The sequence below is a fragment of the Phoenix dactylifera genome, chromosome 2 (genome assembly GCF_051530095.1).
Source record: "Phoenix dactylifera cultivar Ajwa chromosome 2, Ajwa_hap1_PhDact_Kaust_v1.1, whole genome shotgun sequence".
Taxonomy (NCBI): Eukaryota; Viridiplantae; Streptophyta; class Magnoliopsida; order Arecales; family Arecaceae; genus Phoenix; species Phoenix dactylifera.
This window is the reverse complement of record NC_143191.1, coordinates 14956505-14983484: the sequence shown is the minus strand read 5'-3', so window position 1 is coordinate 14983484 and position 26980 is coordinate 14956505. Positions and strand designations below refer to the sequence as shown.

At 40.1% G+C, this 26980-nt stretch overlaps 2 protein-coding genes, 2 long non-coding RNA genes and 1 pseudogene across 6 annotated transcripts; 1 reads left to right on the top strand and 4 right to left on the bottom strand.

Annotated features, from left to right (window-relative positions):
- Nucleotides 1–272: 272 nt before the first annotated feature.
- LOC149768216 (uncharacterized) lies at nucleotides 273–3568 on the top strand (annotated as a pseudogene).
- Nucleotides 3569–5079: 1511 nt separating this feature from the next.
- LOC103707672 (type I inositol polyphosphate 5-phosphatase 10-like) lies at nucleotides 5080–12376 on the bottom strand. Of its 2 annotated transcripts, none has more exons than XM_039121863.3 (12): nucleotides 11794–12375; nucleotides 11594–11677; nucleotides 11343–11418; nucleotides 10019–10084; nucleotides 9803–9890; nucleotides 9612–9716; nucleotides 8742–9273; nucleotides 8115–8308; nucleotides 7911–8019; nucleotides 7430–7578; nucleotides 6074–6292; nucleotides 5080–5470 (listed from the first exon to the last, which is right to left on the bottom strand). In XM_039121863.3, the coding sequence occupies exons 2-12, from the start codon at nucleotides 11621–11623 to the stop codon at nucleotides 5464–5466; spliced, it is 1575 nt and encodes a 524-aa protein (XP_038977791.2). In that variant the 5' UTR covers nucleotides 11624–11677; nucleotides 11794–12375; the 3' UTR covers nucleotides 5080–5463. The 2 variants fall into 2 exon arrangements, 1 of the variants encoding a protein (XP_038977791.2); XR_016399138.1 differs by having other exon boundaries at nucleotides 5457–5470; nucleotides 6074–6197; nucleotides 11794–12376.
- A 5263-nt stretch (nucleotides 12377–17639) lies between these two features.
- On the bottom strand, nucleotides 17640–20431 carry LOC149768215 (uncharacterized). Of its 2 annotated transcripts, none has more exons than XR_016399140.1 (2): nucleotides 19580–20431; nucleotides 17640–18315 (listed from the first exon to the last, which is right to left on the bottom strand). It is a non-coding gene; the product is annotated as an uncharacterized LOC149768215 (long non-coding RNA). The 2 variants fall into 2 exon arrangements; XR_016399139.1 differs by lacking the exon at nucleotides 19580–20431 and adding an exon at nucleotides 19186–19324.
- A 253-nt stretch (nucleotides 20432–20684) lies between these two features.
- Nucleotides 20685–24212, bottom strand: LOC149768214 (uncharacterized). The gene has a single exon (XM_089927759.1). It carries the CDS (start codon nucleotides 24210–24212, stop codon nucleotides 20685–20687), a length of 3528 nt encoding a protein of 1175 aa, XP_089783885.1.
- Nucleotides 24213–24774: 562 nt separating this feature from the next.
- Nucleotides 24775–26382, bottom strand: LOC149768213 (uncharacterized). Its single transcript, XR_016399137.1, has 2 exons — nucleotides 26322–26382; nucleotides 24775–25450 (listed from the first exon to the last, which is right to left on the bottom strand). It is a non-coding gene; the product is annotated as an uncharacterized LOC149768213 (long non-coding RNA).
- Nucleotides 26383–26980: the final 598 nt, after the last annotated feature.

Genomic DNA, 26980 nt, shown 5'->3' with positions numbered 1-26980 from the left:
AGGCGATGCGAAGTTGTATAGCGACAGCCAGAGTGCTATACATTTGGCAAAGAATGCTGCTTTTCACTCAAGGACCAAACACATTGATATCAGATATCACTTTATTCGGTCACTCCTCGAAGAAGATTTTTTCCGGCTAGAGAAGATACATACAATGGACAACCCAGCAGATATGTTGACAAAGGTAGTTACTCTTGAGAAGTTGCACATATGTGCATCTTCTGTTGGTCTTCACAGCTAGAAGTGAAGACAGAGGTTCACACACATGGAGGATGATTGGAGATCATGTTGCTGATGGGGTTACGGTTGCTTCAGGCTTGTTTCTCGGCAAGTGGGAGATTGTTGAGAAAAATGTGCCTCGAAACTCGAAACGACTGCAAATTGAATTCGGCTCAAGTTTGCTTGAAAAAGTCTGTGCCAACTGAATGGAGTCGACTCCTGCAGAGCTGGAGTCGACTCCTATGAAGCTTGAGTCGACCCCAGGGATGAGAGGGTCGACTCGCATCTGCCACAGTGAAGAAACAGAGAGCAGTTTTCTGGGTTGCTTGCAGGAGTCGACTCCAGTCCTGCAGGAGTCGACTCCAGCCCTGCAGGAGTCGACTCCAGCCCTGCAGGAGTCGACTCCAGCCCTGCAGGAGTCGACTCCAGCCCTGCAGGAGTCGACTCCAGCCCTGCAGGAGTCGACTCTCTCAGAAAGACAGAACGTGCCAGTTTCGGTGCTGATACTTGGAGTCGACCCGAGGATGTCCGAGTCGACTCGAACTTATCAGGAGTCGACCCCTGAAAGTGAGGAGTCGACTCCTGATCACGGGATTGATTGAAACGATGGCAAGATGGGTTTTTTGACTTAGGGTTTTTCGTAGGGAAGTTTCCTTATGTGTTGAAAACCTATAAATAGGATTTTTTGGTGAACCCTAGGTGAGATGAGAGCGGCCGTAGTGAGTTTCTTTTGGAGTCCTATCTCTCTTGTAAGCCCTAGGTGTGCAATCTCCAACAGGAAGAGAGATCATTGTAACCCTTGCTGAATATATTGAAATCTGTGTGTGTGGCCTCCGTGGACGTAACCCGTATTGGGTGAACCACGTAAAATTATTGTCTTTGTGATTGTTTGATTTTATTCTCTACTACTTCTTCTTCTCGATTTGTCTTTCCGCAGTTTGGATCCAGAAAGGGAATAGTACGATCGAAGGGTGAGTGCTTTCAAGCATCGCGCAACATTTACAGCAATCCTTGGATGAGTTGTATCATACGGAGGAGATTTTTGGAGACTGAGCTAAAGTTACTTGGCTTAAGGAAGGGGACAGAAACATCTCTTTCTTTATAAGGTGGCTTCCGGAAGGAAAAGGAGGAATCATATTGCCTTCATCAAGCCATTTGCATCGGACCGATATGTGTCTTTACCTCATGTCATGAATCAAAGATTCCTCCTAGGAGTGGGTCTGTGCCATGAATGTGAAGGAAACGGCAAAACGAGATTCGAAGGCAATGAATGCTCCTGTTTATTGATCTGGATATGAAATCTTTCCTCCACTGCTTCTTCTTACGAGCATTAACATTTCCTATCCTGATTATCTTTTTGCCTCCCCTTTACATCCAAAAAAAAAAAAAAAAGTATTGAGTATCATAGCAAGAAGACACCTCTCTTCATCTCCACTCCTACTTTGAAAACCTCTTCGGCCTCATGTCGTTGTTGAAACCCTCCATCAAGTGGAACTTGATCTATAGTAACCCAACAGTCAATTTTAATGATTTGGTGCAGGATTCCACAATTGAAGAAATCAAAAGTGCAGTTTTTCCTTTTGATGGCCTCAAAGCTCCAGGGCAAGATGGATTTACATTTGCATTCTTCAAAAGCTACTGGGATCTTCTATGTGATGATACTGTAGTGTTGCTTGATAACTTACACAAGGATGCTCTTGACCTATCTAGATTGAACTTTGCCAGCATTAACCTCATCCCAAGAAAAGAAGGCTCCCTCATTACCAAGGATCTACGGCCCATTAGTTTGCGAACAGCTTCTACAAGATCATCTCAAAGGTATAGTCTGAACGACTTGCTAAGTTTCTTCCATTGCTTATTGATGAATCACAGTTGGCTATTGCAAAAGGGAGGTCCATTATTAAAAACTTTCTCAGCGCCCATGAGATGATTGCCTATTGTAAAAGAACTGGATAGAAAGGAGTCTTGTGCAAGCTAGATTTTGAAAAAGTCTTTGATAAGATAAATTGGGACTTCTTATTTGCCGTGTCACAGGCTAGAGGCTTCCCTTCGAAATGGAATTGGATATGGAACCTTCTCTCTTCTGCTTCTGTTGGCCTTCTAGTGAATGGACTATCTGGAAGATGGATTCAATGCTGGCAAGGTTTGAGGAAAGGAGACCCACTCTCACTTGCTCTTTTCATCTTCGCCATAGATGTTTCCAGATTAGATTGAAGGAATTGACTGCAATAAGGAGTTCTCTGGTATCAAAAACCTTTTATTTGCAGATGATGCATTGCTATTTTGTGTTGGTAAAATTGACAGTATTATGGCAACAAAAGCTATTTTGCTTGGATTTGAAGGTGCCTCTGGATTGAGAATAAATTTTTCCAAGAGCTCTATTGTATGCTTGAATATGGATGAAGAGGGAGCCTATAGATTCGCCTCCTTGATGAATTGTAAAAAGGGCTCCCTACCTTTCACTTACCTATGTCTCCCATTATGTGACTGAAAAGTTTCAAAACAATGCTAGATGCCTTTGCTAGAGAAAATTAATGCAAGATTGGCTATTTGGAATGGGAGGATACTATCTTAGGGAAGCAGACCAACTCTTATTAATTCAGTTTTACCTGCATTGCCTACCTACTACATGTCAGTGTTCAAGTTTCCCAAATAGGTGTTGAATAGAATTGATCAGATACACAGGACATTTCTATGCAAAGGGAGGGAGACAATCAGTGGATTTTAATGCCTTGTTAATTGGGATAATGCATGTAGATCCAAGGAGCAAGGAGGCTTGGGTATAAAAAATATTGAACAGATGAACCTTGCTCTTCTTGCAAAGTGGGCATGGAAATTCACCCAGGATCCAATAACATATGGTGGAAACAAATTAAAAGTGCATATTATATGAAGAAAAAGGCTTGGGATGAGAATCAAGAAATGCTCCAAAAAGCTCTTTCCCATTTGGAAAGATATTATCAAGAGTATAATCTATCTCCCACTTATTCATTAAATGCCTCTCTGCACATAGCCTGTAGAGCACCATTAAAATTCAGCTGAACCTATGAGGCTGGCCATCAAATGTGCATGATCTTTGGACCTACTGCAGGCGCAAAAAATTTCATCCATTAATACAGATAGCAGGGGATCAGCTATGTGCAGCCCTATGTTAGGTAATATGGAGAGAAAAAGAATGTAGGAATCTTTATTGAAAAGAAGTCTTCCATCCGGTCAACCTTGAGCTTTGCATACATTTTACTCTTGGGAGCCACTATGTAGTAAGAAGTCAATAAAAAGTCATGTCAAGCTATGGAATAACCTAGTATTTCCTGTGCGTTGCTCCTCCTCTTGTACATAATTTCTTCATCCAATGGGGGGGGGGGGGGGGGGGGGGGGGGGGGGTAAAAATAAGACAGAATTGTAACAGTCTTGTAATGGTTTTGAAGGAAAATATGGGCTAAGACGGAATGTTCTTTCTTTGGTTTTCCTTGGCAAAATCCGCATCTTTGTAAGCACCAAATTCCTATATGGTTAATTAATAAAATAGGGTCAGTTCATCTCCCTCTTCAATCAACTAACAAGAATTCAAAATTTTACAGAATATTATCAGCGCACATCTGATGCAAGAATAGCATCTTTGTAATGGTAAATTTCATGCTCTTACATTCACTATGTTTTATCATGGATATACTTGATTATTGATTTGCTTCAGAATTTTGATCTGTCACAAAGACAGTTATGCTTCAGCGATCACCAAGGTAGGAGTTCCCTCAAATTATATAATAAAATGCAGAATGGGCATGCCATTCATGAGCTCACTCATAATTAGCTTGATTGAATAGTTGATGAGCCTAGCTAGACCTAGGCTCCGTTTACTTGAGCTTAGCTTGATTAAGCTCGAAATATGAATATAAACTAGTTCAAATTTAGCTTGACAGGAAATGAGTTAACATGATTTGACTTGATTACAAACAAGCCATGGTTGAGCTACGCCTTGTTGGAACTTGGCTTGTTTACACCCTCTCCCTTTTTCTTTTCCCCCCCGGTTAAATACATTTTAAAATCATTAGTTTCACCGTTTTATTCTAAGTCAGTGGCCAACAAATGTCTGAGCTCCATGGTTCAGTAACAAGTAACAGAAGCAATGCCTTACCTTTTAGCCGCAGCATGCCGTAGGATTAACTTGTTCAGGTTCGTGGGAATGGAATTGGTAAGCAACAACCTCGTGCAGCAAGAGGGAACCTCGCAACATGATAATATAAATGGCCAAACCATAATAATCGTAAATTGTGATGCTATCCTGATGGTTAGGTAATGGACTTCTCAATATCACCTGAACTTTCAAATGGTAAAGAAGAAAGAACACAAGGAGTTCATTCATACACAACCACCTCTCATTTGATTCAGGGAATGAGAAGGGTGCACATTCAGACAGAGTTTCGAAACATAATTCCGATTTATAGCTAGCATGCTTCTACAATCAAAAGATTTATCTTTGCGGCTTGCAAAGGTGGAAGCAATGATACTGAAGATGTACAAATTCCACCAGATGTGACATGTTTATTGTAGCATAAATGGCAATAATTTTAAAAGAGAATATTTACATCAGATTCTCAATAGTAAATATGATATAGTTTAGGTAAAAAAAAATGACATAGTTTTATGCAAGTCAAGTGGGTAGTTGTTCACTCCATATGGCTTGACAGGTTCTTTTAGTTCCAATTTAGAGATAACATCACCTGCTTTTTGGTCAATCTGGGTCTTCTAACTTTGGCCATGATCAAATATATAAACACAGCTTTCACAATCATGTAAAAAAGCTTTCAAATTTTCTTATCATTCTATTAACAACTGGCTTATTACAGGAACGCTAAAATATACTCACTCCATAATGCAATAACTTATTACACATTCATCAAAAGGGGAAAATAATAAAAAGTAATTAAAAAAAAACTTAGAGTTGAGTCACAAGATCATTAAAGAACGAAAAAAGTCTTATCCCCATTACAGCTTAGCCTTTTGGGTCTCTTTAATGTGGAATAATTGCTAAGAAAAGCAATCATGCAAAAGAAAGAACAAAGAAAGCATATTAATGAAAACAAGTGTTTGGTTCCCGGTAAACACACTTACTAATATTACTGATGATTTGGAGTTATACACAGATAAAATGCACGGTCAGCATTGAAGCTCTGACAGGGTCCTCGAGAGTCTTATGATATCACACAAATAATTTGGACAAATCTGAGTGCTTCTTCTAACATGTCATTGCCTGAATAATGATTAGAAGCTAAGTCAGCATATCTCTACATACTTTTCCTCAATATAAAGAGCAACACTTCAGTACTGAAAAATAGGAGAATAAAAACATCATGGTCTTCACTACTCTAAAAGCCATAAGCGTACCATAGCTAGTGAATAGGTGGATAATTACAAATAGGATAATAATTTATTCTGTATCACAGAAGTTAGTATGGACCATATTATGCTCTCTCTCTCTCTCTCTCTCTCTCTCTCTCTCTCTCTTTTACGTGTATAAGATCAGTTCTTGATGGTGTATGTGTTCTATATGATCTCAATTAAGGTTTATCGTCTCTATACCGGATCCCGTACTGGTACCATCTTACTATACTGTCGGTATGCAGTATGGTATGAGACGGCGAGGCATACCGAATATCAATATAATATGAGACTGTGTACCATTTCGGTACCAGCTGTGGTACGGTACTAACTAGTACGGCAAACCTTGATCTCAATATTAAAGCAATATAGAATCTATGTATGTTTGCGTATTTGTACATATTATTACTGCAAACATTTTCTATTTATAAATGTGTCAAGAGAACAAATATGGTCAAGGCTTGTATGCACTCACATAGTCATTGAGTAAAAGTAACTAGAACTTGGAGGTAAGAGCTCTTCTACACCAACTTTTGTGTTAGGCGCTGGTAGTTGCCTTTTCAATTTATCAGCAAGCACCCCAACTTCAACAGCGAAAACTGCACAAACTGGCCGGTGATCAGAAAATTTTGACTCACCTCGAACGTAGGATAACTGCACAATACCATCCCCATGCCATAGTATGCGATCGCACCTGATTAATCATAAAGCTCATCAAGAGCACTAGTTACAGCATACTAGATATAAGTGATCTAAAGATACAAGATATCTTGAAAGGGTTCCTAACCTCTCAAACTATCATAGGTGGAATTTCATGTACCATATACAGCTTACTTGCACAACATATTTTGTGTTAAAGTTGATATAACCATCATTAGCACTTAATAATAATTATGCAATAAAAATAAAAAAGAAATTAAAGGAAATGCTATTGTCCTGTATTTACTAGTAAAAAGATTTGTTATAGAGGGTTGTACATGACAGGGCACATATATTTCTCTTTTTTCATTACCGTGATCATATATTTATCTATTTTTTATTTAATATGTCAAATGAGGTAGAAGGCAAGTCATGACTTGTGCCAATCTAGTGTTTTTCACTCATACCTGGTTAAAATGTCAATGCCAATGGTAAAACTTACTTTGGCAACATTTCAGAGGTTTCCATGTACCATATTCTAACTTGGGAGGACAATATCCTATCATACTTAGGAATCAGAATTGTCAATTTATTAACATTTGGTTGCACTCTGGATTTACGTCTTATAACATGTGCCTCAGAGATGGATGTAGTTCCATATGTTGAGCCTTTTCCTTTCTCTTTATGTAAAATCTTTCAAAATCCTTAGAAGGTTGCTTCTTGGTCACATGAGCATAAATTTTGTAAGTAATGAAGCAGGTTATGATGGCTTCCAATTCACTAGGTATATATATCCATGGCAGGACAGCCAGGACCCCTCTTTTGCACAAATTTGCCTAAAGCACAAATCAGGAAATAAACAAATAATATTTAGCTTTGATATCAAATGGAGATCTAGTTGTAATATGTTTTATACTTAAGTGGACCATGCCTTGATCTACTAAACTGAAAATTACATAGGAAAGGCTTGTTTCTAAGTTTCTTGTCGAACTACTCACTTATCAATAGTATCATCTATTAACAAAACAAGAAACTCTTCAAGATCGTGCCTATATAAGCCTGTACAGTCGACACATCAAATCCAATCATTTTCTAAAGTTGCACAGCTTTGGGAGGAAGAACTCTCCAAAGTTTTGAATAATTAAATAGAGTGCATATCTAGGCAAGCTTAACAGATGGGTATCTAGCATACCATGCGGGATTTCTTCGTTTCTCTTTTGATGTCACACTCTCTTCAGTGTAAACATCTGAGTTCATGGAGTACTTGTAAGTTGGAGGAAAGCAGATTTTCCCTTCATGCCATCCCTTGAACACTCGCCCAGCTTCTAGTTCGATCTTAAGCTATCCACAAAAACACAACAGTTGTTAGGAACTTTACCTTCTACATGGTTCATGCATATGAATAAACAAATCACAATATATGGATCTCTATAGAAGCATATGACTTTCTAATATAAAGAAGACATAATTTTTTCTCAAATGAAAAAACCAGTTATACATTGCTATTAGATTTATGCTAAAAATGAGGACAGGACATGAGATTCATAATGCTTCAAATAATCTAAATGGCAATATGAACCACATGAAGGATAGAACTTCATTGAGATTACTGCTTCTTACCATGCCTGGCTTTAAAATGCATATGATTAGCTACTTGATCGATTCACCATTACCTGATCCTTCTCAAATAGGGCATCCCAATTTTCCCCCTTGAGAAGCCTCCTAGTCTCAGAGTAGCTCAGAGCAATTCGGTAATTCAAGTCGCCTAACCATATGACCCGGCTGATTCATATTGGAAAAAAATAATTCTAGAGGTTAATGTACAACAACTAAATCTTCAATGGAAGCTGACTAGAAGTACAAAGAGACATGCTTACTCATGTTCAAGAATTTTTTCAGGACTTCTTCGACCAGGTGTCTTGCAAATATTTGGGAACTGTGTATTCTTTAGTATCTCTATAACATCAGAGTTTCTTCTAAGTTCATCTCCTTCTTTCTCCCCTGAAGCCAAATGACAGCAGACAAAACAAAAGCTTGTCTGATGCAAAGTCATGCTCACTGAGATGCAACCCTGCAACAAAAGTTCCACCATCAGGGTATACTACCACTAAGAGAAAGCTTCACAAGACCAACAAGAAGATGTTTGTATCATAACATTATTGTTAAGATGTGTTTGAACAGCCAAACATTGCATTAATTATTGCAGGAAGTATATATGTGCATAAATAAATTGAACACATAAATAAATTGAACTTGAAAACTCAATGTTATTTTGGTACTCAGATGCATGATGATCCCAAATTTAAATAAAATGAATATGTACTGAAGAGTCTCATTCACTGTAGAAAAGTAAACATGAGTAACCCTTATATATAGATTTTGTTGGGTGATTTAGTTATTCTATTTGTCATGAATTCTTGACAGAGCCTTAAGATTCCTAAGAGATAATGAAAACTTTTATGATAAATATAAATAACAAGAATGTCAATTAAATTAATCCTTACCTTATTACCAAGATAGCCCATGATTCCACGCCCTACACAGCAGACTCTAAGATGACCTATATGTTGGACAAGTTCTCTCCTAACCCAAACAGGTACAAAAACTCCCACCATCTGTTTGCTAGCTATGAGGCAATACCTCAGCTGGTTAGTTGTTAAAGAAGTTGCACCATTTGTATCCATCACCATGAAGTTGCTTCTTTCCTCCTGTTCATGCTCTGAAGAGTTCTTTTCACTTAGACAGGCATAAGGGCATCTGAAACATGAATCTCTATAATATTTCTTTGCCACTTCTGCAGTGCAGTTGCAGGCCTTGAGCCATCTTCCATGCTCTGTTCTGAATATTTTACTGACTGCTTTAAGTGAAGGTTTCTGAAGGAACAATAGGCTATTGATTGTCTTTGCTTTGCTAGCAGCATCAGCCTCTTGTGGCCTGTTTAAGGCTTGGTTTATCAAAGCGAGCCATTTCACTGCTGGTTCACTGTCTTCTATAACAAGCACATTTCCGGCATTCAGAGGGACTATTTCCTGAAATCTGATAAGAATAAAAGGAACTTAAGAAACAGATGGCATGAGTATAACAAAGTATTAAAAGAAAGAAGAAATTCCCTGGAATAATAACTCCTGGACAGCCAAAATATTTTCTTATTCAAAAACTGATCTAAAAGCCATCAGATAATCTACTTTCTGATTTAAAGAACTAGACATTAAATGGTATCCAAGTAAGAAATTATCACAAGAAAAAGATATTCAAGTTAATTCAGCATGAAATAGTGCCAAAACTATGGGACTTGCAATGAAATAAAAAATTATAGAAATGATCATCTTAGCATTCATTTCGCTTATGCTATAATGTTAAAATAGATATCATACCCTAAAACATAAACATCTGCTTGATCATTGGCTGGAAGAAGTTCATTTAGGTTCAGTTCATCATGCGGGGGTTTTCCTCCAACATTCCATGTTGTGACAAATAACCTAGACAAAAAAGAATGTTAAAAGAAAACACATAGAATCAGGAAAAAAAATGATGGATACTAGACTTCTTAAGCCCATCAGAATACCTGAAGGTTTGAGTGTCTAAAACATTGGATACTGCAGAAGAGACGTTACTAAGACTTATGTTCCCCAGCTTTGAAGTAGAATATTTTTCTTCAATGTTAGTTCAAAATGAAAAAGAAAAAAGGGAAACAATCAATAGAATGAGAGAAGAAATCTTGTTGAATCTGATTAACTATGGAAAACAAGAAAATTAAGAATCATAGCATTAGAGAACATACCTGAAAAATTGTTCATGAATTCATGCGAGGAAGTGGCTGAAAAATAAGTGCTCTCTTCCAATTCAGCTGCTTTGTTGGAACATAATGAATTGAAGTTAGGAATCAGGAGCAAAGATAGGTACGAGAAGAAGCTAGAAATACCGAGTAACAGAGTTTCACCTAGCTTACCAAGCACATCTTCAAAAGCACATTACTAAAGCAGTAAAGACTATGCTTAAAAACCAAGTAACAGACCAGAAATGCTCATCCCTATTTGTAAGTTAGCAGCTCAAAATATCTTTCTTTTATTCCTTTCTGAGAGTCTTCCTTTTGTGAGCTTCTAGCTTTTTTCTTGGTGAAGTCACTTTCTTTACAGTTTACCCTAGTGAATTTGCTTACAGATTGACCACAAGAAAATGGGATTACATTCTCAAGCAGCGTAAAACCATAATATCTAAAGGTGATTAATTTAGTAAATCGTGTATCCACTAGCAAAAACAGATAGCATCCCATCGTTATGTAAAAAATCTAAGAAACATGCAGCTGCAATTCGAGATGGATAATGATAGCAAGACTAATGTGCTTTTCTTGTTATTGCAGTTAGGTACTACCATTTCAAAAGAAATAAAATTTGCTAGCGAAAAACAGAAAGCAAGTAGAGGCAAAGGTGAATTCTTTGAATGTAGTAACATTGACATTGCTTCTCCTCTCTCTCTGAGTTTCTATGTATCATAACAATATCCATTTCTCCTTGCTAGAAATTGGTACTGCCTGTCAATTTTTTCCTCATTAAATTTATAATAGAGGAATCAAGAAAGATAACTTGAAGTCGATTTTTCCTTAGGTGTTGAAAGCGATTGACAGGTCAGTCAATTCGATCTCTCTCTCTCTCTCTCTCTCTCTCTCTTGAGAATGAGGATGGGAGCTCCACCTTTCTTAGTCGAATTTGGAACTTTTCCCAATTGGAGGCATTAAGGGGAGCAGTGCCGCCAGGTAGACTGGTGCTCTTTTGGCAATGCCATGGATTCTTTATCGCCAAAGGTCATAATTCTTCCTCTCCTAAAAAAGATGGTTCTTTCAGCAAAAAAAAAAAAAAAGATGGTTCTCATAATACTTTGTAACCGAACGCAAATTCACAAAGTTGCATTTTGCTGCCAATTAAACATGTGAAAACAAATTTCTACAATCATTTTAAATTTAAATTACATAAAAGTTCATATGCTAATTAAATTTACAGCAATAATGAGAAGGCTTTTCTTGTAAAGAAGAGAGAGAGACAGAGGGAGTCATCTTAAGAACTTCAGAAGTTAAAAAAAAAAACCAAATGGATGTCTTAGGAACCAACCAAAATAATTGAGCGACATTTCATTTCCCTTGGATATTTTCTTCTCCTTCCTCCCGAAGACTTTTGGAATAAAGGGCTGCAATCAAAGCCACAGTATAAAATTTTAGTTCTTTAGAAGAAATAGTTCATCATACTCGCCAGAATCGGTCCCTGACGCTCAGGTTCCTTGAGTAAAAGGGAAGGAAAGAAAGCAAGAGCGTCCACAAGGAAGTAGAGAAAAGTTCATGAAGTAGAGGCAATAAGCCAAATACCTTCCTTCTCCTTCCAGTCCTAAATCTCATGTTTAGAATCCAAGCAGCTTCTCTCAACCAAATCTTTGGCTAGTGCTGCAATGCCTAACCCACCAAAATACATATACCATTTCAGGGAAATAGACAGAGTAAATGCCATGAAATATAACAATAACATCACAACAACAATGACAAAGCTCTAACAAACAACTGAAGTCAACCTTTAATCTTTCTTCTGTCTTCAAATCAACTTCCAACGGCATCAAACAAGAAATTATGCAATCTAATACACAAATAGAACCCATGGACCAAAATTAAGAAGACCTGTGTTGGTTTTTAGCCAAAGTTTATGTACATAGGCTTAAAAAAAAAAAATTCTTTTTCTCCCCTGTGGTGCTTGTTATCCCCAAAGTTTCCACCTTTCTGGTTTTAAGGCTTCCAAGTTCCAATCTTTTGCCAACATCTGCTATCAAAATGCCGACTTTTCAAAGGCATTTATAGGGAAGGGTGGCAACCAGAAACCGCGGGAAGAGGGAACAATGATCACCAGAGCGCGACGAGAGAACTCGAGATTGGAGACAACGCATTGGAAAGAGAAATCCAGAAGAGCTCCAAAGAGAAAGGAAACAACTGGGTATGGGCCCATCCGGATTGGATATAGATGGGATATGCCGAAGTCTAGAAGACGGCGGCTTCCCCACAATACGCCGTGGACTGCCTCCTGGGTCTCTTCTGGGGTTTGCCGGCCCAAAGAGAGAGCAGTCAAAGGCTCATTTTAGATGTTTGAGGGGAGAACATGGGAAATACTGCACCTCTGTCATGGCCTGTTTGTTCCTTTCTTCCCGCGACCTAAATGATCTTTGTTGAATTAATCTCTCTTCTCACAAACCAAATGGTCCGTGATGAATTATATAATAAAAATTACTATTTGATCACAAAAATTTTAAATTAGAGTTAGTTACATTAAGGAGGATAATTTGTGCTCAAATTTGGAGGGCGGACTATAGGAATTTCGATGACAAGTAATTTTGATGTATAGAGAAATTGGCTAAGTTCTTCGAGATCTATTTGGATGAAATGATAGCATAACAAGGTCAAAAATCGGACGGTGATGGGATTTATACTCCATTGTTATTTAGTGGGTAATATGGAATCAAAGAAACAATACGAATGATACCATAAATATGATTGAGAGAGTACATCCCAATCAAAGTTTGAGATTTTGATTGGCTTTTGTTATGAAGGCTTTGTTTCTCTTGATTTTCTCATGTTTTTTCTCCTGTCTGATCCTTTTTTCTTTCTTTCTTTTTTATTCATTTCATTTTTAATGAAATGGGTTGATGGAAAATCTCCACCCTTTTACTGATAAAGCAGGGAAAAAAAATGAATGCATAGGTTAGTATTGTACAATATGGTGCAAAGCATGTTATCATATTTTGACACAAATTAACTTAGTTTGTTGTAATCTAATACAATTTGAGCACGGTTTGGGATGAGATAAATCAAAGTATAAGCAATATATTTTATTGTAAAAGCCTGCAAGCTCTTTTTGGTAGCAAGTGCCCCAGAAATATAGAATTATATAAAATTTTATGCCTTAGCTATACGTATGTCGTTGTTTCTGAAATGAAGATTCAAAACAACAGTAGAAATTTAATATACAACCTAGTGGATCTAGCTAATCGAACGCTCCACTTTCTTCCTTGATGACAATGCAGGGCGTAACATTTTTAACAATTGATAAGATCACTATAGCATAATTTAGATGGGTACTTATCATCACTTTATTAAAATTATGAAAATTGTATATCTAAAATTATAAAGTTGGAAGGAGGAAATGAAGGGATAAAGAACGCATGAGAAATTGGAGAAAAATCATAAGGAAACCATCAAGAAATTAGTCTAATAATTTTTGTATGTTAATTTTGGTAGGAGGTAGGCATATAACATAAAAATTTCAGTTGGATATCTAGAGATGAGTCTCAATCGCTTCCACCAATTTGGATGGATGTTTATAAAAATTTAGCTCATTCATGAGCTGTGTGGTTTTTAAGCTTCACAATGGTGAGAACATCAGATTTTGGGAGTATAACTGGTTGGTGACATTGTTATTTATAATATATGCCCGAGTGCTAAACACCAGTGCCATGGCGGCTTAAGGAAACTTTGCTGATAGTTGGACCTTACTAGGGTGCTAGGGTGTATCTTTCGGACAAAAAAAAAAGGATTCATTTTTCTTCGCACGAATTCCATTGGTCACTTTATGATAGGGGATAAATGCTAGAATTCGGAGTGCTTTGAGATTTGTGCAGTGGGTGATCCAACGGTGGATTCGTGCGAATCCTCTCGCCCAACCCCTATTCCCTTACTATGCCTTTTACCTTTATAAGTGGATCAAGAATTGAAACAGTTCCAGCAAAAAATTATTTCGGTTGGGCAATCAAACGTGGAGAATAAACCTTACTGGAAGCTAACCATCAACATATCCTTCTCAGTGTCCTATTTTTATAAGGTATAAGAGAATGGAGGATTTCTTTGCCCATACTTCAAAGCCTTATGGAAGGCCCCTATCCTGGAGAATATAAGAAACTTCACCTGGCTCGCTTTGAAGAAGACACTCAATACCGAGAACCTTGTGATCAAGAAAAGATGGAAGGCAAACCCTGCATGTATTCTTTGTGCAGATGACTCTAAACTTGCAGTAGATTAGGGTATAGTAGGAAGGAGGGGGAAGGATCAAGTGGGATGGAGCAATCGCATGCAACTAAAAGTGTCAGCTATTATCTTTTTATCCATTATAGTTAACTATCTCTATGTTAGTTTCAATCATGGATATATCTCTCTTATAATTCAGATGAGTAATTAGTAGCCAAATATTTGAATTCAAACAGGTATGAAAGTAATCTGGGGACTCGATGTCATACCTTATCCTCATTGTAAATGGAATAAATTAGTCTATTTTATAGTCTTAGTTCATTTTTATCTCTTCTTATTGCTTAATCTGTATCTTTACTTATATCACATTCTTTTTTAATGATAATAATTATCTACAACAATATATTATTGCTCCTTTATCCCTCAAAATGGATGCAAAATTTTGTGAACTGTGGGATAGTTACATCGATGATCAATTACATAATGCTTTTGCTTTGTATAAATCTTAGCTAGTTATTGTTAAATCAATTCTACTCATCAAAGTACGCTTTTTATAATTCTTTTCTTTTTTTTCTTTTTTCAAGGGAACTCATTCTTCTTATAATCCTTGAAAGAGATTAATAACTAGCTCGCTAAATTCTAAGAGAAATGGTCAATCAACTTACTTTAGTAGAATGGAACCCTTCTTCAATCAAGAGATCTCACATTCAAAATTATTGCTGATATCCCTATTGTAGTTCTTAAATAAAAAACTTGAAATGATTTGCAAGATATTGATCAACCTTAGTTCTTTTGTTTCTCTCTTTTAACTTTACAAATTTCATATTCATTTATCATGATACCATTCGAATAATAATATTTATAATTTTTTAACTTCAAGAAAAGAAAACTTAAGTTGGGTAGAATTACATGTAACTAAAGCCGCCCACATCGGTACCCTTTGTGGATTATAATTAGTTTTTTCTATATGACTATATCAACTTTTTTTATCTAGATATCTCCCTAAAATTTAGAAGAAAGATCAGCAGATGAATTTTTGAATTTCCAGGCGCATGCCTCATCAATTAGAGATGATACAAGAATAATTTGAGGTCATATCTAAATCTCACCTTAACTAATTATATAGGTTACCTAAATTAGATCTGGCAACACTTTTAACCAGTTGTTTGTCAAACATTTAAGAAACACCTTTTCATGAATTCTCCTAATTGTTCGCTGTCGGACCTTAAACACCCTGATCAAAGCTCGCCCATGTATCCAATTGTTCTTGTACAGACAGGTAGTAGCTAGGTTTCCATTTGTCAAGATTCTACATCGCCGGAATTGTGCTCACTTGGATGCAAGAGATGCAATCAAAACATTGAGCCAATCACTATTTCTTTGGATGCAACGAGTCAGGTAATTTGGATAAGCTCGAGAAACATATATATATATATATATATATATATATATATATATATATATATATATATATATATATATATATATATATAGAAATTATGTTCAATAACATTGTTAGAATATTCTGATGCCACTTCAATGTTCAATGTTCTTCTAAAAGGGTACAAATTGAAAGTAGTGCAAAATGCAATTATAGCTAACCACCCTTGAATCAATCCTAGTTATCAACATCTGCACATCCTAACTTAAATGAAGAAATACTCTCTGCATTTCAAGGCACCCATGGTTGTAATAGAAGTTGATGCGAACATAGCTAGAAGTTATTTTCTCGGGCCATACCTAAACCTTTCCTAGATGTCGTAGGGTTGTGGATTTTTTTTTATTTTTTTAATTCTTCCTTTTTAAATTGATTCTGTACCTACAATGACTACCTGAATGGAACATGCTAATGCATACGTACCCAAAAAAAGATACTGATTCATGGGTTAGTGATAACAAAATCTTAAAAGCATTCCAAATGATAAAATTAGTTTGAAATTCTATAACTCTAATGCAAAAAATTACATAACTTGTTAAAATATTTGCAAAAGAAGAGGAAAACAAAAGAAAAAAAGAGAGAAAAAGAATCGTATCTCAGGCGTTATATATACTAGTATATAGACTCCATGTAAAAAAAAAAAATATAGACTGATATAGGATCATGCTAAAAAAAAAAAAAAATATTATGGCTGATATAAGTTGTTATGTAGTCTCTAAAATTATACTAACATAACTCTCTCCTAACGCTAGAGTAATTGATAACTTATAATCATCAACTATTAAAATCAGTATATGTTCTCGCCCGGTTGAAGCTGCATTAGTTTCATGTGGTAAAGGACTAATGAAGATTGCTTTTTTGAAAAGCAAAGTCTCCCATGTGAAATATGAGGATCTTGAAAATAAGAGAAATTCGTGAAAAATGGAATGAGAGGATGGCTGATTGTGATCAAAATCATGAATTCCTCCTAAGTCCTAACTGTATGCACGGTTGTTTTGCTAACAATAGATTTCAAATTTAGGAATCCATAATGTGCATGGATTGATTTGAAAATAATCTTGAATCTAGCATGTTCATAAATGCCGCCTCAAGATGATATTGAATCTAGTTAGTTTCCAATTATAGAGGATAAGAGTATGCTCAATCTAGTACAGTTAATGCGTTGGTCCTCTTCCAATCTAGTTTGAGATCCCATCCATCAACATTAGCCTTGGGATTCTTCTTAAAGAAAAGTTAGTATTCTACGATAAATAAGATTAGATCATAGAATCTTGTACGTGAATTTAGTTCAAGCCTAACGTCTCAATCAAAGATAAGCTTATATAAACTAGGAGAAATCTTCGAGCCTATTTGATATTGCTTTTATTTTTATTTTTGTTTTTAATGATATAAATACAGAATTAGAGACAAAAAAATGTTTGATGCTATTACTTCTATCTTTATTTTTCAAAATTATTTTTTATTATTTCTAAAAATTAAATAATTCTTACTTTCAATATTTTAAAAATAAGAAACTCATTTTTTTCACTACCATAATAAACATTGTCATCATCTCCTTTACTGCCTTGGCCGCCGCTATTATTGCCCCACTTCCACTTATCACTGCTCTCAACCACCACTACTGTCTCTACTATACTTGTCACGCCCCGAACCCGAACCTAGGCCCGGGACGCGCCAGACGCCGCACACCCGCACGGCGGACCGCACGGGCGTGCAAGGCTGAATAATCAGACACTCAAGTCACAACATCAGATCACAATATCAATACTAAAAAATCTATCATTTATGATAATCAAATCAATAATTCAATTTCAAATGTCTCAAATAAAGTTGATAACATTTATTTACAAGATCAATTATTTATGACAAAATGAATCTAAATCTATCTATGTCCAGTGTCATAAGTCCTCTCCTCCCGAATCCCCCATCAATCATCTCCTGCAATTATGTCAAAAACAGGTATGAGCTACAACAGCTCAGTAGGTAACAACATGCATAAAGTCACGATAACATGTATTAAAGCATATGCAATGTAACTACAGGTCATGTGCACAAAATAAATATGATGATCCGCAAACCAATCCGATACTCAAGTAATATATATATACCATCTCAGTCTATCACATCACGCATAACATAATCCACAGATCAAACCGCATGACTACGGCCACATCACCCAGTGGCATGGTCACACCGAAGTGTCAACACTCTGCTCCTAATGGAGCCCTGCACCGCAGTGCTGCACCCCAGGGTGCCCAATCTCTGCTCCTCAGAGCATGCTCCGCAGAGCCAAAACACCCCATAGTGCCGGAACTAGTTCCTCATACAAGTCGACAGGGCCAACGTTTCCACCCCATTGGCGGGAATCCTAGACAATAGTCACGCGGTCTCCAAAATCACATCCACAATTTCCAACAATCAAACTTAATATAAACATAAGTTTTCAAAACCAATATCTACATAATAGATTTTCAGATGATCGATTTCCAGTCAAAACATGCTTCTAAATAATAATGATGCCAAGAATATAAAACATATCAATATGCTGGAAATAATCATACACATATGCATAATACATGTAAATCATACTTTGAGCAAGGTTACCTACCTGGGCTCGCTTAAAAATCCCTGCCACAGATATCACGAACCCCTGATTAAACATAAATATTAATTATTTAATTAATTAAGAAACATAATTTAAACTAATTCCAATCCCCTAAACTCCTAAGTTCATAGATCCAAGAATAAGTAAACTAGATCCCAAAAATCAGAATTCTTTAGACCCAAACCAATTGTGGCCCAACACAGATTAGGCCCAAATGAACCAGACCAGATTACAGGTCCAAATCAGATCTCGGGCCCAAACCAAACCAGCCCACAAATCCAATCAGACCCAACTCAGCCCAAAGACAGGTCTCTAGCCCAAATTCTTGACTCAAATTCAGACCCTAATCAAAACCCATTCACGGAATAGGTGGAACCGGTTCATAGTTTAGACTCGGTTCAAAGTCTGGTTCACCATTAAAGCACAGATTTCAAAGCAAGGAAAAAAAAACACCCAGGCCGAATAAAGAAGAAGAAGAAGAAAGAGAAGAAGAAGAAGGAAGAGAAGAAGAAGAAGAAGAAGAAAGGAAAAGGAAGGAGGGGGGGGGGTGCTGGTGGTCCCGGTCGGCCCTCGGCGGTCGACCGTGGCCCTCGGCGGCGGCGCTCGGCCAGCCGCCGTCGGCCATCCCCCTTCATAGGCGGCGCCGGACGGGAAGAAGAAGAGAAGAAGAAGGAGAAGAAGAAAGGGAGGAAATAGAGGGAGGAAAGAGAGGGACCGGGGCTGGGAAGCCCGGCCCCCGTTCGCCCACCTCCGGCCGAACCCGTTTCGGCCGGATTTGACCCCGGCCGGCCACCGTCGGCCGGCCGAATCCCATTAAAAATTTTCCAAAAACAGGGGATGAAAACCGGTTGTCATCCCTCTTTTCTCTCCCCTTAAATCCCCAAAAAAACACAATAAATAGGTTGCCTTTCTCACCTCTAGTCGTCGGCGTGGTTCCCCGGCGGCGATGGCGGCTCCGGCAGCGGCGGCGGCTCCGGCGGCGGCAGCGGCTCTCAAGGAAGGGGAAAGAGGAGGAAAAGATGAGTTTTTTTTAGAGAGATTGGCTCTCAGAGAAGAGAAATAGGGAGAGAGAGAGATAGAGAGGGAGAGGGAAGAGGGGAAGAGGGAAGAGGGAAGAGGGGGGGTGGTGTGCGGAGATCCCGCTGGCCGTTCGGCCGGCGGGTTCATCGTGGGAAGACCACGATGAATAGACTGAAGTCGGCATCCATTGCCGACTTCAGTTCATTGGGCCCAAGAACGGGCCCAAATTTCTGGTCTTTACACTCTAACCAACTAAAAAAAAAATTTCGTCCTCGAAATTAAAACATACCTCAATCCGAGAACAAGGCTGGATACTTCTCTCTCATCTCCTCCTCCAGCTCCCAGGTGGCTTCTCTCTCACTATAATTGCTCCACTGGACCTTGACATATGGGATAGTGCGTCTTCTCAAGACTTGGTCCTTCCTATCCACTATACGGACAGGCTGCTCCACATATGTAAGATCGGCGCGAAGCTGCAAAGGTGCCACATCAATCACATGATTTGGATCAGCAATATACTTCCTCAGCATGGAGACATGAAATACAGAATGAACTCCCGATAGAGCAGGTGGAAGTGCCAGTCTATAAGCAACAGATCCAACTCTCTCGAGAATCTCGAAGGGTCCCACATATCTCGGACTGAGCTTGCCTCGAACTCCAAACCGCATGATCCCTTTAGAAGGGGATACTCTGAGGAACACATGATCTCCGACCTGAAATTCCAATTTCCGCCTCCTGATATCTGCATAGCTTTTCTGTCTGTTCTGAGCTGCTCGGAGTCGTTCTCTGATCAACTGAATCTTTTCCACTGTCTGCTGCACCATCTCTGGACCCAAGATCTTCCTCTCCCCCACATCATCCCAACAGATAGGCGATCTGCACTTCCTACCATATAGAGCCTCATAAGGAGCCATCTGTATGCTTGCCTGGTAGCTATTATTATAAGCAAACTCTACCAGTGACAAGTGATGATCCCAAGAGCCCCTCATATCAATAGAGCAGGCTCTCAGCATATCCTCTAGAATCTGGATGGTCCTCTCAGACTGTCCATCTGTCTGTGGATGAAAGGCTGTACTGAAGCTAAGGGTGGTCCCCAAAGCTCTGTGCAAGCTGCCCCAGAAATGTGCCACAAACCGAAAATCTCTGTCTGATACAATGGATACTGGAACTCCGTGCAGCCGTACTATCTGTTCGATATATAATTCTGCCAGCTTCTCCAGTGTCATCCCAGTCTTGATTGCCAGAAAATGAGCTGTTTTGGTCAGTCTGTCTACGATCACCCAGACTGAATCATGACCTCTAAGGGTACGAGGTAGCCCTGATACGAAATCCATAGTGATATGCTCCCATTTCCACTCTGGAATCGGCAGAGGCTGTAGCATACCTGCTGGTCTCTAATGCTCAATCTTAACTTGCTGACAAGTTAAGCATTGAGATACATGCTGGGCAATCTCCCTCTTCATGTTATTCCACCAAAACACCGCTTTCAGATCTTTGTACATCTTGGTACTGCCTGGGTGCACTGTATATCCCGTACTGTGAGCTTCATCCATGATTTCCTTCTTCAGACCAGGATTATCTGGAACACAGACTCTGTTAATAAACCTCAAAGAGCCATCTTCATGTATACGGAAATCTGACTGTGTACCAGACTCGATATCCCTCCTGATCTTCTGGAGTCGAGGGTCATCAACTTGCGCTGCCTTAATTCTATCAATAAGTGTAGGCTGGACTCGCAAGTTTGCCAATTTCATAGTAGCCTCATGTAGATACACCTCTATCTCTACTCTCCTCAGATCTTCCAGAATATCCTTCTGAGTAGTAATCAAGGCTGCAATATTCCCTGAAGATTTTCGGCTCAGTGCATCTGCTACTACATTTGCCTTTCCAGGGTGATAGTGGATAGTCAGATCATAATCTTTTAACAACTCCAGCCACCTCCTCTGTCTCATGTTCAGCTCTTTTTGAGTAAAGAGATATTTCAGGCTTTTATGATCAGTATATACCTGACATGTCTCTCCATACAAATAGTGCCTCCATATTTTCAGAGCAAATACAACTGCTGCAAGCTCGAGATCATGTGTGGGATAGTTTTCTTCATAAGGCTTGAGCTGTCTAGAGGCGTAGGCAATAACTTTTTCATTCTGCATCAGCACACATCCCAAACCCTTCTTGGAGGCATCACTGTAAATAGTATAATCAACACCCGTGACTGGCAGAGTCAAAATAGGTGCTGACACTAGCCGGCGCTTCAATTCCTCGAAGCTCTTCTCACACTGATCCGACCACTCGAATTTCACTCCTTTGCGAGTGAGTCGAGTCAAGGGCCCAGCAATACTAGAGAAGCCTTCTACAAATCTTCTGTAATAGCCGGCTAATCCAAGAAAACTGCGGATCTCTGATACATTTGTCGGTTTGCTCCAGTCAACTACAGCTTCGATCTTCTTCGGGTCAACCATAATTCCTTCTTTAGATACCACATGCCCCAAGAACATCACCTGATCCAGCCAGAACTGACATTTCTTCAGTTTTCCATACAATTGATTCTGTCTCAAAATTTCCAAAACAATTTTCAAGTGTTGCTCATGCTCAGTATGACTCTTGGAATAGATTAAGATGTCATCAATAAATACAATTACAAATTTGTCCAAGAAAGGTTTAAATATCCTGTTCATCAGATCCATAAATGCAGCTGGAGCATTTGTCAACCCGAAAGGCATCACCAGATACTCATAATGGCCATATCTGGTGCGGAAGGCAGTCTTGGCTATATCAGACTCCTTTATCCTCAACTGATGATATCCAGATCGCAGATCAATCTTTGAAAACACCTGGGCGCCCTGAAGCTGATCAAACAAGTCATCAATCCGGGGCAGGAGGTACCTGTTCTTGATAGTCACTTTGTTAATTTCCCGAAAATCAATGCATAGCCTCATACTGCCGTCCTTCTTCCTCACAAATAACACTGGTGCACCCCAAGGAGAGACACTGGGTCGAATGAAACCTAGATCCAATAGCTCCTGCAACTGTTCCTTCAGTTCTTTTAGTTCAGCAGGGGCCATTCTGTAAGGAGGTCTAGATATGGGTGCCGTACCAGGGTTTAGATCAATGGCAAATTCCACCTCTCTAACTGGTGGTAAACCAGGAAGCTCATCAGGAAAAACATCAGGGTATTCCCTGACCACGGGTATGTCTTCAATTTTCTGTTCCGACTGCTTAGAATCCATGACGGTTGCCATATACACAGAGCACCCCTTCCTGAGAGACCGAATACCCTGTAAGGCTGCCACTATCTGAGGGGAGACACACCCTCCATCACCCACAAAATAAAACTCTTCAATGTCAGGGATTCGGAAAGTCACCCGCTTCGAGAAGCAGTCAATGGTAGCGTGATATATAGCTAACCAATCCATACCCAGAATTAAATCAAATTCATGTAAGTCCATGACAATAAGGTCAGCTTCCAAGTCTCTACCCTCTACAATTACTGGGCAAGACTTGCATATCAGTGAGGTGATCATCTTACCCCCAGCTGGGGTACTAACACATAATTTCCTCTCCAAGGGTGAGCAAAATATATCATGCTTATGCACATATGTAGATGAAATAAAAGAGTGTGTGGCCCCTGAGTCGAATAGTGCATATGCATAAGTAGAATGTACTAATAAGGTACCTGTCACTGCCGTGTTGGATGCCTGAGCATCCTGCTGTGTCAGTGCATATACCCGTCCTTGGGTGCGAGACCCTCCTCCTGTCTGCTGTCTGGGAGCGGCTGGCTGAGAAATCTGTGCTGGATCAGGGGGAATCTGTCGCTGAGGAGCCCTAGCGCTCGGTGGCCTCTGCACAGATCCGGCCCGAGGACAACTAGAAATCCTGTGGCCCGGCTGACCACACCCATAACAGACAATAGTCCTAGACTGGGTCTGAGGACACTGAGCCATCTTGTGGCCCTGTTGGCCACATCTGTAACATGCTCCAACCCTGGGCCGTCTCCGGGGACAATCAATGGCCTTGTGTCCAATCTGACTGCAAAAATAACAGGCTCCTGATATCACCTGGTGCTCTGGTGCAGTCCTCCCAGGTGGAGCTCGCTGTCCTGCTCCGTGACGGATCTGCACGGGTCGGCGTACATGCTGCTCACTATCCGAATCAGAATCTCTGGCCTTCTTCAGCCTCCCTTTATGTGCTTCCTGCGTCTCTTTCCAGATAATCTCCATATTCTTCGCTCTGTCTACAAGATCATCATAGTCGGTCCAATGGACAGCAGCCAAGCCTCGACGCAGGTGGGGTCTCAATCCCTCCTCAAATCTACTCATCCTGGCTACAGGGTCCTGGACGAGGGAGGGTGCAAAACGAGACAGTCTATCGAACTCTGCCTCGTAATCCTCAACTGACATACTCCCCTGAGAGAGACTCAGGAACTCTCTCTCCAACTCCCTGACACGGCTGGACGGAAAATATTTGGAATAAAAAGCCGTCCGAAATCCAGCCCAAGTCACAGTCCCGATATCCTGTATCATGGTCCGCTCCACTGACTCCCACCAGTGGTGTGCCCGGTCCTGGAGCATATAAGTAGCATATCTGACTCTCTTCTCCTCGGTGCATCCCATGGCCCTGAAGGCCTTCTCCATCTCATCAAGCCAGTGTTCGGCCTCCTGGGGATCTGTGGTTCCCTTGAAGGCCGGAGGAGCCAACTTCCGGAATTCTGCAATGCTCCTCCCCTGATCCGACGAGCTAGCAGAGGGATGCTGTGGCTGTGGGTCCCTCTGCTGTCTGACCAGCCCAATCACCTCCCTGACCAGTTCCAATACTGGGGTCGATCCTCCCGCCTGATCCTGCTCTGGTCGGTCTAAAACTGTCGGAGCAATCTCCTCTTCCTGAACTCGCTCAGCTGGGCGAGGAGTCGCCGGATCATCTCCCATCGTCTCAATTAGACGACGAGGTGGTACACGAGCACGGCGGGGCGGCATCCTGATACAGACATAATACCACAAGTTAGGGTTAAGTCAAAAATCATCCTATGAGTTTATTACCCCACTCTCATTTCCTCACATGTGTCCCTATGCTCCTAGGGTTTTCATTAGTTATTATTCTTTTGTTCTGATGTCCCTAGTGATCGTTAACCTAAGCTCTGATACCACTAAATTTGTCACGCCCCGAACCCGAACCTAGGCCCGGGACGCGCCAGACGCCGCACACCCGCACGGCGGACCGCACGGGCGTGCAAGGCTGAATAATCAGACACTCAAGTCACAACATCAGATCACAATATCAATACTAAAAAATCTATCATTTATGATAATCAAATCAATAATTCAATTTCAAATGTCTCAAATAAAGTTGATAACATTTATTTACAAGATCAATTATTTATGACAAAATGAATCTAAATCTATCTATGTCCAGTGTCATAAGTCCTCTCCTCCCGAATCCCCCATCAATCATCTCCTGCAATTATGTCAAAAACAGGTATGAGCTACAACAGCTCAGTAGGTAACAACATGCATAAAGTCACGATAACATGTATTAAAGCATATGCAATGTAACTACAGGTCATGTGCACAAAATAAATATGATGATCCGCAAACCAATCCGATACTCAAGTAATATATATATACCATCTCAGTCTATCACATCACGCATAACATAATCCACAGATCAAACCGCATGACTACGGCCACATCACCCAGTGGCATGGTCACACCGAAGTGTCAACACTCTGCTCCTAATGGAGCCCTGCACCGCAGTGCTGCACCCCAGGGTGCCCAATCTCTGCTCCTCAGAGCATGCTCCGCAGAGCCAAAACACCCCATAGTGCCGGAACTAGTTCCTCATACAAGTCGACAGGGCCAACGTTTCCACCCCATTGGCGGGAATCCTAGACAATAGTCACGCGGTCTCCAAAATCACATCCACAATTTCCAACAATCAAACTTAATATAAACATAAGTTTTCAAAACCAATATCTACATAATAGATTTTCAGATGATCGATTTCCAGTCAAAACATGCTTCTAAATAATAATGATGCCAAGAATATAAAACATATCAATATGCTGGAAATAATCATACACATATGCATAATACATGTAAATCATACTTTGAGCAAGGTTACCTACCTGGGCTCGCTTAAAAATCCCTGCCACAGATATCACGAACCCCTGATTAAACATAAATATTAATTATTTAATTAATTAAGAAACATAATTTAAACTAATTCCAATCCCCTAAACTCCTAAGTTCATAGATCCAAGAATAAGTAAACTAGATCCCAAAAATCAGAATTCTTTAGACCCAAACCAATTGTGGCCCAACACAAATTAGGCCCAAATGAACCAGACCAGATTACAGGTCCAAATCAGATCTCGGGCCCAAACCAAACCAGCCCACAAATCCAATCAGACCCAACTCAGCCCAAAGACAGGTCCCTAGCCCAAATTCTTGACTCAAATTCAGACCCTAATCAAAACCCATTCACGGAATAGGTGGAACCAGTTCACAGTTTAGACCCGGTTCAAAGTCTGGTTCACCATTAAAGCACAGATTTCAAAGCAAGGAAAAAAAAACACCCAGGCCGAATAAAGAAGAAGAAGAAGAAAGAGAAGAAGAAGAAGGAAGAGAAGAAGAAGAAGAAGAAGAAAGGAAAAGGAAGGAGGGCGGGGGGGTGCTGGTGGTCCCGGTCGGCCCTCGGCAGTCGACCGTGGCCCTCGGCGGCGGCGCTCGGCCAGCCGCCGTCGGCCATCCCCCTTCACAGGCGGCGCCAGACGGGAAGAAGAAGAGAAGAAGAAGGAGAAGAAGAAAGGGAGGAAATAAAGGGAGGAAAGAGAGGGACCGGGGCTGGGAAGCCCGGCCCCCGTTCGCCCACCTCCGGCCGAACCCGTTTCGGCCGGATTTGACCCCGGCCGGCCACCGTCGGCCGGCCGAATCCCATTAAAAATTTTCCAAAAACAGGGGATGAAAACCGGTTGTCATCCCTCTTTTCTCTCCCCTTAAATCCCCAAAAAAACACAATAAATAGGTTGCCTTTCTCACCTCTAGTCGTCGGCGTGGTTCCCCGGCGGCGATGGCGGCTCCGGCAGCGGCGGCGGCTCCGGCGGCGGCAGCTGCTCTCAAGGAAGGGAAAAGAGGAGGAAAAGATGAGTTTTTTTAGAGAGATTGGCTCTCAGAGAAGAGAAATAGGGAGAGAGAGAGAGATAGAGAGGGAGAGGGAAGAGGGGAAGAGGGAAGAGGGAAGAGGGGGGGTGGTGTGCGGAGATCCCGCTGGCCGTTCGGCCGGCGGGTTCATCGTGGGAAGACCACGATGAATAGACTGAAGTCGGCATCCATTGCCGACTTCAGTTCATTGGGCCCAAGAACGGGCCCAAATTTCTGGTCTTTACAATACTGCAACCATCCCCCGCCACCAACACCACTACCACCGTCTTTGTCAATAGTACCATCTCCATTGTGCCTCAGCCACTAGTAGTTATACTATTATTGCCTTCATCACCCTGCTTTGCCTTGGCCACTAACATCACCACCATCACATCACCTCTATTGCCAGTATCTTTATGCTTACATTTTTAAAAGTAGCCGACCATATCAAATATATTTATGTTTCCAAAAATTTAGGAAATAGAGAAATGGATTTTTTTTATTTATGTAGAAAAATGAAAGTGATATTAAACCACACATTTTTTTTTGGATGGGGG